At 40.6% G+C, this 14,388-nt stretch overlaps 1 protein-coding gene across 1 annotated transcript in view; it reads right to left on the bottom strand.

Moving 5' to 3' along the window:
• Nucleotides 1-8,751: 8,751 nt before the first annotated feature.
• The window catches only part of LOC129768518 (acetylcholine receptor-like protein cup-4), a 71,539-nt gene continuing 65,902 nt past the window's right edge, over nt 8,752-14,388 (bottom strand). Inside the window, exons 3-12 of the mRNA XM_055770227.1 lie at nt 11,283-11,303; nt 10,912-10,960; nt 10,640-10,840; nt 10,272-10,556; nt 9,919-10,219; nt 9,644-9,857; nt 9,384-9,567; nt 9,188-9,328; nt 8,961-9,127; nt 8,752-8,904 (exon numbers count right to left, since the gene is read on the bottom strand). Coding sequence (XP_055626202.1) covers nt 8,785-8,904; nt 8,961-9,127; nt 9,188-9,328; nt 9,384-9,567; nt 9,644-9,857; nt 9,919-10,219; nt 10,272-10,556; nt 10,640-10,840; nt 10,912-10,960; nt 11,283-11,303 — 1,683 coding nt within the window. The 3' untranslated portion in view covers nt 8,752-8,784. The remainder of the gene's footprint in view (nt 8,905-8,960; nt 9,128-9,187; nt 9,329-9,383; nt 9,568-9,643; nt 9,858-9,918; nt 10,220-10,271; nt 10,557-10,639; nt 10,841-10,911; nt 10,961-11,282; nt 11,304-14,388) is intronic.

Genomic DNA, 14,388 nt, shown 5'->3' on the forward strand with positions numbered 1-14,388 from the left:
ACATTTTGAACACAACAAATATAAGAATGTAAATAATAATAGGCGTCAACTGTGGTCAAATCATAAAAAAATAACAAAAAACTGATTGGGAACTGGGTCCTTGTCCATAGTTAATGTCGTTGTCAGTGGTTCATCCTATTCAGTTCTGTGAGTCTGTGTTTGAATGCGGACGCAGTAGAGCCAAAATCAAAGTGAGCGAAAACTTCATTGAAACTTGCCGACATGAATCGCACAGGGTCATGGAGGCCGTACAAAGTATTTCGGGGCTCAAGAAGCAGAAAGTTTCGTTGGCGAAGCAGTCGTTCAGGAGCGTAGATGTTAAGTTGTCCTAATAATTCCGGCGCGTCAGCTTCTCCGTTGAAAATTTTTGCAACAAACACAGCTTGGTCAATACTCCTTCTCTGTTCCAGTGTCTGCAGTCCCAGCAATCTGCATCGATCTTCGTATCGGGGAAGGTTCAATGGATCTCGCCACGGAAGACGTCGGAGGGCATATCTAACGAATTTCCTCTGTATTGATTCGACTCTTGCGGTCCATGTTGACTGGTATGGGCACCAAACTACCGGAGGCAAAGTGGGTCGTTAAACTCTTGGGATATTTTAAACATGAATCCCAGCTGGCGGTTAGCTCTAGAAATAATGTCGTTGTAGTATGATCGGAAGGTGAATGCTGAGTCTAGGATGATTCCGAGATCATGCACTTGATATACACGATCGAGAGACTGTCCGTCAATTGCGTAATCGTATTCGGTCGGATCAAGCTTGCGGTGGAACGTGATAACGTTGCATTTATGAATGCTTAGCGTTAGCATGTTCCGTGTACACCATTCAGTGAAACGATTCAGCAGCCGTTGTAAAGCGTAAAAGTCCTCAATACTCCTCATGACCATGTAGATTTTGACGTCGTCAGCGTAAAACAGTCGATAGCCGGGTGGTAGTATGACAGATAGCTTATTGAAAATAGCAAGGGACCCAGATTGCTACCTTGTGGCACTCCAGATAAATTCGAGAAATGTTCCGAAGTTACCGATCCAATGCTAACAGTGAGCCTACGATTTAAGAGGTATGATTTGAACCAGCTGATAATATCCGCGGAGATACCGATTCTCCCTAATCGTTCCAACAGTATTCCATGATCAACTCTATCGAAGGCAGATTTCAAGTCTGTGTAGACGGTGTCGACTTGGGCACCAGCATCAATGTTTTTTATACCTCAATGTTCTTTACACCAAGATTGTAAAGTTTAAGGCCATCTGCATTCGGCTCGATAAAACGTCGTCGAACTTGCCACGTACCATTATGACTAGATCATCGGTAAAGCCCACAACTTCGAATCTTTTGACCTCTAAACTTATCAGAAGGTCGTCAACTACAGGTGACCAAAGGAGAGGTGAACCCCTCCTTGTGGGCAACCTTTCGTTGCATTCACAGATGTCGACGACCCGCCCAGCTCCGAGGTGATTCGTCTAAGTGAGCATGCCCAGGATCCATTGGACTATGCAGTTATCTAAGTGTCTTTTTCTCATAGCTTGTGCCATTGATAGATAAGAAGCATTATCGAAGGCACCTTCGATGTCAAGAAGCGCGCATAGAGCGGTTTCTTTTGTCGAGAGAGATTTTTCAATTTTTGTTGCAAGCGTGTGTAGTGCTGTTACTGTGGATTTGCCTCATTGGTAGGCAAACTGGTATTTAGATAATGGGCATTTGGACATGAATACAGACTTTATGTATTCATATATAACTTTTTCCATAGTTTTCAGCAATATTGATGATAAACTAATTGGTCTGAATGCCTTTGGGAGTGATTTGTCACGTTTCCACGCTTTTGGAATGAAAACTACTTTAACAAGTCTCCATATCGAAGGAATGTGCTCTAGTATCAGACTTGCCATAAAAATCTCGATTAGAGAGATCAGGGCTGGAAAATCCCATCTGCACCAGCAGATTTGTAAGGTAGAAAGGATCTCACCGCGTTGACTACTCTGGCCCTCGTGAAGACTAACCTAGCAACTATGTTAGTGACATCCTTTGCACTTTCAGGACTTGTGAGCTTTTTGTGTTGCTATTATAGCTAGGATTTGTATTCGAGTGGACAGATGTAGATCCCGGGAAGTGAGTTTTCATCAGTAAGTCTAGTACTTTTGAGGGAGTTTTTGTAAACGAACTGTTGTCTTTTTTAAGGGAACCTAGACCGTTTGAGTGGTCTTTTGCCAGAGTTTTATTGAGTGTAGCAACGGTTGGAGTACTTTCAATGCTTTCGCAGTTATATACCCAGGATTTTAGTTTGGATCAGTCTTTGATTCAAGGGAATGCTGATCCCAGTTGTTTTTTTTTTGGATCTCGGTATTCTCTCTGAACTGTCATGCCACCATCCCATTCAAAAATAATGTGTCTATGATCAGACAGAGACGCCTCTTCGGAAACGTGCCAGTTATGAATCTTGTCAAGAATAACCGGGCTACACAGCGTTAAGTCTAACACTTCTTGTCTGATTTGGTTGATGTATGTTGGTTCATTTCCTTTGTTAGCAATATATATGTTGTTTGACGAAAGAAATTCTAAAAAACACTCACCTCGGTAGTTAATGTCGGTACTTGCCCACATTGTGTGATGAGCGTTGTCATCACATCCGATGATGAAGTCCTTGTTGATTTCCCTACAGTAGTTAACAAACGCCGCTATCTCTCGTGGGGGAACTTCAGGAACGTCGCCAGGAAAGTAAGCCGACGCAATTACGATGTCGGATCTTCCTTTGGCGGTTGGTACTTCCACTCTGATTGCGACGATGTCCCTTTGTAAGTTTTTTCTTATCGCCACCCGAAAATTATCCAATCTTTTTATACATGCGTTTATAACTCTGTTTGGCTTTGCTTCGACAACTCGCAAGCAGATCGGTCGAACCTATATTTGATCCGATACAGGTGTTATTTTTACATCCGTTTCTAGTGTTTATTTTTTCATCTGGTGCGCTGCGAGCGAGTAAAGCTCATAAAAAGTGGTGCGCTATCGAGACAATCCGGCAGCAAGTCACATCATCACACACGCTACACAGCAGCGGGGCAAGTAGAAGTTTATTTTCCTCTTACCTCTTCCATCATTCTGTATAGCTTCTGTGCTCGATTTATACCATTGTTTAACTTTGTGTTTATCATATCGGCAAGCGTTGGCATTAGGGGTGTTCATTTCTTACATCACCGTTGAACTTTTATTGGAACTTTTTTCATTTTCAAATTACACATAATAACAAAAATTGAAATAAATAAAATTTTCAACAATAACTAATATAGAAATATAATTTCTTTTACTAATTTATATTTTCGAAATTATTATATTCTGTTCATATCGAACAGTTGTTTACTTCTTCGTTTTTATTAATATGGCAGAGGGCGGGGAGGATCCCCCATCCACGCCAAAGAATATATCAGATAATGAACCTCCTCCTGAAGAGCAGGAGGATGAAACAGAAGATGAGGAGGAAAATTCTGTTTACGAGATAGAAAGCTCTGAAGATGAGGAAAAAGACGAGAAGCAGGATTTTCGTCTAAAAGAATACCCTGATGGCGCCAAAGGCCCATTTATCGTATACTTTAGACGAAAATCCAAACCTCTTAACGAGCGCAAGTGTCTTCATTGCGGCGGGACTCCTCATGATCTTACTTAATGCCCGGTGTACATACAACGAGGGGAAAAAATCAAGCGTTCCTTAAAAGAACGTTCCAAGCGGACTTATGCAGAAATGCTTAAGCGTCCCGTTCCAACGACTCAGGACAATCACTACTCCATTCTGCAGAACGACGAGCCTGTTGCTGACGCTCCCAATGCAGGAAGTTCCGGTACATCGCAGGGTGCCGTCAGGAAAAGAAAAATTACTTCTTTTCCATCACTCCCCAGAAAGACGACCGAAACTTCCCAAGTTGGAATGAAAACTCGAATTGAACGTGCTGAGAATAGACCGTAGCAAGTACATCCTGGTTTAAGCGGTTCTTCTACGCACCAGGGGTCCTCAGCACTTCCCGGAGCAGCACCCAACACGTCTGCTCCTTTTTCGCGGTCGAGGCAACAGCCAAAATCTGGCTTGCTTGCGCTTTCTGACCTGGTGGACAACATTTTAAATGCTTTAAATATAAACGACCCTCTTAAAAGCATAGTATTATGTTTGCTTCCGATTGTGAGAACATTTTTGAAAGAAAAATGTGGTTTTTTGGCAGCGTTCATTTCCCTCGATGCCTGATTCAGTGCAAGAGGTCAAGGATTTGACCACTGTAATACAGTGGAATTGCAGAAGCATCATCCCTAAACTAGATCAATTTAAATTTTTAATTCATAGTTCTAACTGTGATGTATTTTCCCTCTGTGAAACATGGCTTTCTTCAGCCGACGAACTGAATTTCCACGATTTCAACATTTTTCGCCTCGATCGAAATGACTCGTTTGGTGGCGTACTATTGGGGATTAAAAAATGTCACTCCTTCTATAGAGTCACTCTCCCATCGATGACAGGCATTGAAGTTGTTGCTTGCCAGACACAAATCAATGGCAAAGACCTCTGCATTGCTTCGATATATATCCCTCCCAGAACTACGGTAGGCCAGTTTCTTCAGTTCTTTGATACTATCGAGGCAATGCCGGAGCCGCGGGTAATCTTAGGTGATTTCAACTCCCATGGAACAGCATGGGGATCACTCTACGATGACAACCGTGCCACTTTGATTTATGATCTGTGCGACAACTTCAAATTGACAGTTTTGAATACTGGGGAAGCAACCAGAATAGCCAACCCTCCTGCACGGGCAAGCATGCTAGACATATCTCTATGCTCTTCTTCGTTATCCCTGGATTGCATGTGGAAGGTAATCCAAGATCCCCACGGTAGTGATCACCTACCAATAATTTTATCGATCGCTAATGAATCAAGCTCTCGTGAGTCAGTCAATATTTCGTATGACCTCACGAAGAATATTGACTGGAGAACATTTGCGGAAATAATATCTGAAGCAATTGTTTCAATGCATGAACTTCCACCACTCGAAGAGTATAACTTTATATCGAGTTTGATTTACGAAAGCGCATTTCAAGCCCAAAAAAAAACGTGTACCGGCTACCACTTTCCGACGTCGTCCTCCATCACTTTGGTGGGACAAGGAATGTTCAAAGGTCTACCTTGAAAAATCATCCGCTTTTAAAAAATTCAGGAAAACTGGATTAGTGGAATGGTTTCTAAAGTACCAATCTCTAGAAGCCAAACTAAAAGGTTTGATTAAAGCAAAAAAGCGTGGATATTGGCGGAAGTTCGTCAATGGTTTGTCAAGGGAGACCGCTATGAGCACTCTTTGGAATACGGCTAGGAAAATGCGTGGCTGGAACCATACAAACGAAAGTGAGGAATACTCTGACCGTTGGATTTTTAACTTTGCAAGGAAGGTTTGCCCCGACACCGTTCCTGCACAAAACGTCGTACGCGACATTCCACTTCAAAGCGATTATGAGAATTTTTCGATGGTGGAATTCTCAATTGCCCTCCTCTCATGTAACAATTCAGCTCCGGGGTCGGACAAGATTAAATTCAACTTGTTGAAGAATCTTCCCGACTTGGCAAAACAGCGTTTGCTGAACTTGTTCAACAAGTTTCTGGAGCTGAATATTGTCCCGCATGACTGGAGACAAGTGAGAGTGATAGCCATACGGAAACCCAACAAGCCGGCTTGCGATCACAACTCGTATAGGCCGATTGAAATGTTATCCTGTATTCGTAAATTGTTAGAGAAAATGATTCTACTTCGTTTGGACAAGTGGGTCGAAACGAACAGTTTGCTGTCAAATACGCAGTTTGGCTTCCGCCGAGGTAAAGGGACAAATGATTGTCTCGCGCTGCTATCTTCTGAAATCCAAATCGCATTTGCTCGCAAAGAACAAATGGCTTCCGTTTTTCTCGATATCAAAGGGGCATTTGATTCAGTTTCCATGGAAATTCTCTCAGAGAAGCTTCATAATCGTGGACTTTCACCAATTCTGAATAATTTCCTGTACAATTTACTGTCAGAAAAGCACATGTTTTTCAATCATGGCAGCTCGAAATCTTCTCGTTACAGTTTTATGGGCCTACCACAAGGCTGCTGCCTAAGCCCTCTCTTGTACAGTTTTTACGTCAATGATATGGATGATTGTCTAACTAGAGACTGCACGCTGAGACAACTTGCAAACGATGGAGTTATTTCCATCACGGGTACTAATCCCGTCGCTCTGCAAAAGTCGTTGCAAGATACCCTGAACAATCTGTTCACGTGGGCCCTCAAGCTGGGTATCGAATTCTCTACGGAGAAAACTGAAATGGTCGTTTTTTCTAGGAAGCACGAACCCGCCCAATTCCAGCTTCACCTATCCGGCAAAACGATCCAACACTCTATGTTTTTCAAATACCTGGGTGTATATTTTGATTCTAAGTGTACCTGGGGGAGACACATTTTCTCCAAACAATAACCGGAACATGGTGGGGTGCCCATCCAGGAGACCTCATTCAGTTGTACAAAACAACGATATTGTCAGTGTTAGAATATGGCAGTTTTTGCTTCCGATCAGCTGCCAGGATTCATATTCTCAAGCTGGAGAGAATACAATATCGTTGCTTGCGTATAGCCATGGGGTGTTTGCATTCGACACATACGATGAGTCTCGAAGTTTTGGCAGGAGTACCCCCGCTTACTCTTCGGTTCACAGAATTATCCTACAGATTTCTCATCCGTTGCAAGATCATGAATCCATTGGTGATTGATAACTTCGAAAATCTACTCCAACTGATTCCTCAGTCAAGTTTTATGTCTTTATACCATGAGTACCTTACCCACGACGTGCACCCTTCACCAGGCATCTCCAACCAAGTTTGCTTCCCATACTTTTGCAATTCCTCTGTCATTTTTAATCTGTCCATGCAATCAAAAAAAAATCCATGGAATCCCAGATCATCTACGCTCAGATTCTATTCCGCCGATATTTTCGGCAGAATATGGGGGCATAGTTAGATCTGATAAAATGTTCTTTACTGACGGTTCATTCATAAACGGGTCCACTGGCTTTGGCATCTTCAATGAAAATTCCAGTGCCTCTTTCAAACTCAAAGATCCTTGTTCCGTGTATGTTGCTGAACTGGGTGCGATATACTACGCACTGGGGATCATTGAAACATTGCCCATCGACCACTATTTTATTTTTTCAGACAGTCTCAGCTCATTAGAGGCAATCCGCTCAATGAAGGTTGATAAACGCTCATCTTATTTCCTAACAAGAATAAGACAACTATTGAGTGTTTTGGTCGAAAAATTATTCAAGATTACCTTAGCATGGGTTCCCTCTCATTGCTCGATTCCGGGGAATGAGAAAGCGGACTCGCTAGCTAAGGTGGGCGCTTTAGAAGGCACACTTTTTGAAAGGCAAATTGCTTATAATGAATTTTTCCACATTCCTCGTCAGTATACGCTCGTAAGTTGGCAGCGCATGTGGAGTGGTGATGAGTTCGGTCGTTGGTTACACACGATTATCCCTAAGGTCTCGACGAGTGCATGGTTCAAGGGATTGAATGTAGGTCGTGATTTCATTCGCGTGATATCTCGGCTTATGTCCAATCACTACAACCTAAACGCGCATCTCTATCGCATTGGGCTCGCAGCAAACAATCTTTGTGATTGTGGCGATGGCTACCACGACATCGAGCATGTTGTCTGGTCGTGTATCCGGTTCCAAGCTGCTCGTTCTCAGCTCTCTAGAGCACTGAGAGCACAAGGCAGACAATCGGATATCCCCGTCCGGGATATCTTAGGTAGCCGTGATCCGGATCTTCTGCTTCATCTATACCTGTTCCTCAGAAACGCCGATGTCAACGTTTAATGATGTTTCCTTCGTTGTGTCCCCGTTTCATATCCCTCCTATCCAAACGATAAACTTTTACTTAGTCGCGGCAATACATACACACACTCTTTACAGATACACGGGCCAAAGGTTGTGCAGTCCACTGATCATTCAACAAGAGCCAAAGGTTGTACCGCTTATGACAACTCTACACGAGCTGATGATTGCGCCGGCTAGTGACCATTCTATCCTGGATTCCTCGAGTCGAGAAAGACGCACCACGCTAGATATGGGGTACAGACTAGGGGGGCGTTGCTGATGAATGGTCAGCTGCATCCCAATAGGAAGTATCCCATGTCGGGCACACGTACAGAGCATCGAAGACTGCAACATACCAATTATGAGAACACTTGTAATACTAACCTCGAGCCAACCGCGAGTAATCGGTTAAATATTACTAACATAGTTGTAAGCAAACATTGTCGAAATATTGAACTCCCGGCCCCGTTAGGCTGACGCCATATGAGCCTTAATAAAATATATATTTTGGATAAAAAAAAAATAACTCTGTTTTTAAAGGCGGTCCAGGACAGTCCATTTTGGTGAAACGAAACGGGTTTCAATTGAGTATCTGCGAGCGTTCTTCCGCATGCGAAATGAAACACTTTTACGATGATAGTTTCCAAACAGTTTCAATCATCAATCAAAATTTCTGCTATTTAAATTGATCTATTGAAAATGCATTTCCATTCCTTGAATTCCAGCCTTATTCCTGCCATTATTATATAATAAATAGTGGAGGAGAAGGTGTGCAGGTCGAAAACGAACCAGAAAATCGATATCCGAAATTATAAAATGGATCATGTCATCCCAAAATGGTTGTGATTCAGTAACCAATTTTTTTCAGCAAGGATTAACTTATTCACTGGAATTCTTTTATTACTGATTAAATTTTACTGAAGCACGATGCCACCATAACGCCGGTCATGATTATGAACACTATCCTATCCAGTACTTTGACAAAATCGCGCCATTCCAAGTTTTTCTTATGGAGAGTATCGTAATCCTGAAACGCAAATTTGACGGAAATGACGGTAACTCAAAGTATCGTATCACACTTACGGAACCCCCGTTCAATTGCAACACCGTTCTCAGGTTTGGATAACTTATGACACGAGCCAGCCACGAATCCGGCGCCATTTTTGGGCCGTAGACTCGTAACCATTCATCCAACACAAACAACACTACGCAAATCCAGCCGAAGTACAGCGTGCAGCTGAAGAAACTGACTGAAAATCGTTCATTTCACCAGGTTACGTAGGTCTAAAATATTCTCATAAAATACTCACAAATCAAGGGACTCGATGTTTGTGGAATGAACTCGGACATCTGGAGGAAGGATGCAACCAAGATCAGGATACCGAATGCGTTTGTGATAATTCGTAGCATGCCTTCCAGCCAGAAAGACACAAGTATCAGGACGTTAGACACTGAAATAGGTCGATAACAGTTGGGTTATGTAATCGATAGAAAGCAACCACTTACTGAAGTATGGAGCGTACAAAACTGTCTCGTAGAATTCGTTGTTTCGCTTCAGGTGTAATTTCAATATGATCTCTTTCCGAGGGCTACCGTCATCATGCAGATACAATTCTTGGGTATTTACCCTTTCGTGTTTGGTAATGCTGATCACATTCCAATCCGATTGGATCATATTTGGATGCAAGATCTGAAATTGTAGATGGGAAGATGAAAAGTGAGATTGAAATTAATTAATTGAAGGTTAATTGAAGAAACATCTTCACCGCTTCTTTAAGAACCATTTTCAACGGAGTCCACGCATCCTCCGAGCTAAGTGCCAATTCGCAGTAATTAGTTTCATAAGGCCATTTGAAGGAATCTTTCAATTCGCAGAAGGTACTTGTTGATATCTCTTTGGATGCCATCTCAAAAAAGCCGTCGTAAGTAAATACCAAATAATCGCTGGCGGATAAAAAGGTGAGTTGCGATTCCGCTTCGCTGCAACGAATTATTCTTTCAGGATGGAATCAAATCGTACAAATGTTTAATGAAATGTTACTTTTTAGCTAACAAGGTAGGTGTCCACACATAGAAAAAATCAATTATCTTTGTAATGTTCCCATAGTCTTGTGGATTCCACGTCGTACGAATGTCAGACCAGCGTAACTTTACCTGAAATCTGGTCTCGAGTGTGTTTTTCCACGAATTGTATGCAACCCGGGTGAACACTAACTTACTCATCTCGACTGTTGTCGGCACCTTCGGTGCATCGAATGAAGCATTCATTTGAAGATCGAAGATCAGTTTTTCTCTGGGTGTCATAGGAAAGTCCCCAGGGTCGTATTCTCCCAATTGAGTTACTGGAAATGCATTGATGTGCAAAAACATATAACTTATTGAACGCACACTTACTCAAATCGGTATCGGAGGGACAATCATAGAACCATTTGGCTTGCGTTGCCCCCCACGAGCTGAAACTAAGATATTGAACCGTGGTCAGATTCTTATCGGTGGCCGACATCAGCGGCAAATCCTGACCCTCGATACCAACTTCAATCAACCCGTCCTTGGTGATACGAATCCTCAGAGGCAGCGGATCTATCGGCGACAACACATTCTTGGTCGTCTTTGTCTTCAGCGGATTTTTCTTGCGCTGTTTTCTTATCTCACTAAACGTGTTTGCGCCGGCGCCGATAACTACAACGAAGCAAGAATTGCAAACGATTAGAATTTCATGAATGGAGCGTATTTCTAGCAGCTACGCCCTCATCGCCCACTACCTATCTCGTAGACTTGAGCATTCGAAGATATGGAATCGATATCCGATAGTAGAATGTGAGCATCCTTTGCGGCCACAACGAACAGACGAAGATTGACGATGGTCTCGTTGTCCAAGTTATGATTAACGAGATCCTCCAGTTTGAAGAACGAGTGGTAATTATATCCATTGATTGCGTTGAATTGTTTGCATTTGTCCAAATCTGCATTCGCCAATGTGAGTGTTGATGAATTAAGTATTATAATTTTTTTTGAATCTATAAAAATAACGTACCTGCATAAGTCACATTATACTTGCTTTCGGTTGATCCGAGATTGAACAACTGCATCAAAACCAGGATGACCAGAGCCCACGCCATCGTTGAAAAAAAAAATGATCACATTGATTCAGCTGGCAGCAAATTAACACAAGCCGAGATGCAGTCGGGAAGCAGTTTGATAAAATACTGAGAACACTAGTCGCGTGTTATGCTTCCGAAAGGCTAAATTTCATTTTACAAGAGAAAGTGATAAGAAGTCCTCGTGTCACAGTATCGCTTCTCGTAAAGCGGTTATTTTCTGTCAGCATATGTTGTTTTTAATTCTCATTTGGCTCGTAATTGGGCTTTATTCTATAGTGCCGAGTCGATATTTTTTTCTACTTACCTTTGTTTTGTTCGATGAGGCCTGGAAATTGAAACATACTTTCCATATTTAGAACTAATCCAGAGCACAAACATCAAATAAATAATCTACTGATAGGAATGTTAGAGTAATGTATTTATAGTTTTCGTTACAAAACTATGGCGATGATGGTTTAATTTGTAAATAAAATAAAATAAGTAAAAAAAAAACACTTTTAAAGTTAATCGGTGTGATTGAACATAATAATAATAAATTATCTGTCATTAACATATACCTTACTATTTTATTCTCAATTTTCATCCCATAAATTTCCTAGATTGATGAAGAAAGGGGTGTGATAACTGCTAACTACTACTTGCTTAATTATTTTGACATAGGACTATGTCTTTGATTTCTATATAGGGGGGTCACTCTACGAAAAATGTAACGATTCATTAACACTCCTATACTCGCGCATTGGTCTGTCAGACCGAGAAATCTATAATTCGTTCATTTCTCAGAAAATAGCAAACATACGACTTTTGCGATTCTCTCTAGCTTCGTTATTCGTCGTTCGTCATCGTTTAGCGTATCGTATGTGTTGGTACAATGGGGACGTGTGCCACTTTTATAAAACTTTCGGTCTGACACACCGACGCGAGTATACGAGTAACTTTTTTGGACAAGTGCCATTTTTCATATTCTAGAATATTGTTGAATGAAATGTATAAATTAATCTTAGTGACGTGGAATATTCATTGAATATAATGCAAGTTAAACGCAGATACACATTGCACCAAAATATAAATATTGCTGACATAAATACCTCATCGAACGAGGGCACCAAAGTACACATTTTGTGCCGAGCTAGGTAAGTGCAATCGATCGTCCGATCGATTTGTCGCCAGGTGTAGGTTTTTGTAGAATAAGCATTTTCATTGTAAATCCAATTCCGAGCAATAAATAAAAGCAGTTTGTATTTAGACTCCGATAGAAGCAGGTGTGAACCTTTTTTAAAAAGAACGTCCACCGGCCGATATTGTAACTTGCATAAGATAATGACCGGACTATTCTTGTTTGATTTCAGTCCCTTTTGTAACTGGATTGAACGGATCCATATATTAACTATTCGTCGATAGTTAATAGATAGTTAACGACGAATAGTTAGATTCATACGTTCAAAAGCAAAATATGAATGTTTGACTTTCGTATAGTTATTCGCTAAATATAATGGTCATACATATACACACTTGTGAAAGAATTTCACTTGTGGAAGAATTGTAAACAGTAAACTATAAACTAATCGGTGGCTTATGGTAATTTTTAACAGTTACAGTTTCGGGGATATTTTTTTATAATGGAAAATATCTACAAGAAAACAAGAAAAAGAAAAGGAAGTTACTAGAAATCCTTTTATATAATCTTTTTATGCCCCATCTAAAAAAAGGCATTAATTCTTAGTTTACCAAGAATACAGAGAAAAAGAATATTAGAAATATGCAAACTTTATATTTAAGAACCTTTATCATCTGGTAATTATCAAGAATACGTTATACATTCTTCTCTTTGATAAAAAAAACCAAAAAACACGCAACAACTGCATGAAATGTAAAAAACATGTTTGCTTCGAGCATGCAGTTATGCTATGTTCCGATTCTTACTCCAATGAAACCACAATCGATTAATACGTTTTGACGTGGGACTACGTCTAACCGGAATATATGGAGGGTAAAATGAAAACCTCAACACAGAACATGCAGGAAAAAATGAAAGATTTCGAATGCTTATAGCTCGAACATTTCGTACTGGATAGGAGAGATGTTTGCATCAATTGATAGGGAATATTTCTACGCATCTATCGCAACTAACAAAATATTGTTTTTCATTAGATAAACAATTGAATAACTGTAAAATATTAGGCGTTATCTAAACGCCCTAACTGCATCATTTTGATTGGCCCGATTTACGGTTTCCCTAACACAGCCATCAAAACCAAGCAGCCTTGGGGAAATCGGCATTGCAAATACATGAAAGTAGGGGGACTTTTGTTCTCATCGAAAAATGTTCCCTAACACAGACCAAAAGCAAGCAGCGAAATCGGCATTGCAAACACACGAAAGTAGGGGGAGCTTTTGTTCCCACCGAAATGTGTTCCCTAATAGAGATTTCTAAACCAAGGCGCCTGGAGAAATCGGTATTTCAAATTCATGCAAGTCGGGGGTATTTTTGTTCCGATTGAAATGTGTTTCCCTAACACAGACTTCAAAACCGAGGTTTCTGGGGAAATCGGCTCTGCAAATAAATGCAAACTGCGAGTACTTTTGTCCTCGCTTGCCTTTGTGCAGAGTGGAATATGTCTGTCCTAACATGATCTTCTAAACTTAGGAACCTGGGAAAATCGTGCAGACACTAGAAGCGAATGAACTTCCCAGTTTCCAGCAAATTCGAGATTCGAGAATTATGTACACTTTTGGGATTCAAACTTCAGAGGGAAATGTAAAATAAAATAATCGTTTGATATTTTTTTTTTGTCTTTATTGGAAAGATTTTCAGCCTTAGGCTGGTTCATCAAACGTTTGATAATTCTTCCGTACATATATTTTGTTCTAGTCATCATACCAAACGTAAAAGGTCCGTCATTAAATTTACTTGTAACGAAGAACAATCAATCACAATAAATGAATTGACTTTACATGGCATTTGTTCATTTTTTTTCACTCACAGAGCAAATATATTAAACTCAATTGAATTTAGAAACTGTTGCATTAAATCAAGAATTTAGTCAATACAAACGAATGATTGCTAAGCTAAGGTAGTTCCACGTCATCCTTGCGGTTATATCATAGATATAACCCACCCATTTTTATGTTAGTTTATAGCTCTTTATACTTCCATGAATTATATTGAGTTGCTTACTTTTAATTGATAACAGTGAAAAATTCGAATTTCGTTATTTGTATTGGAGTATCAAAAATTACTCTGTTTTGATACAGCCACGCGCAACCGAAAAGGCAAACTGTCCCATCGTAAAACAGGGAAACAAAAGGAAATTGAACGGTGATTTTGAGTTATTTGAGCGTGGATTTGAGTTATTTTCTTGGGGGAAGCTTTTTTTATGAGGTCTCAATGTACCGCACAAAAAAGTTTT

The sequence above is a fragment of the Toxorhynchites rutilus genome, chromosome 2 (assembly GCF_029784135.1).
Source record: "Toxorhynchites rutilus septentrionalis strain SRP chromosome 2, ASM2978413v1, whole genome shotgun sequence".
Taxonomy (NCBI): Eukaryota; Metazoa; Arthropoda; class Insecta; order Diptera; family Culicidae; genus Toxorhynchites; species Toxorhynchites rutilus.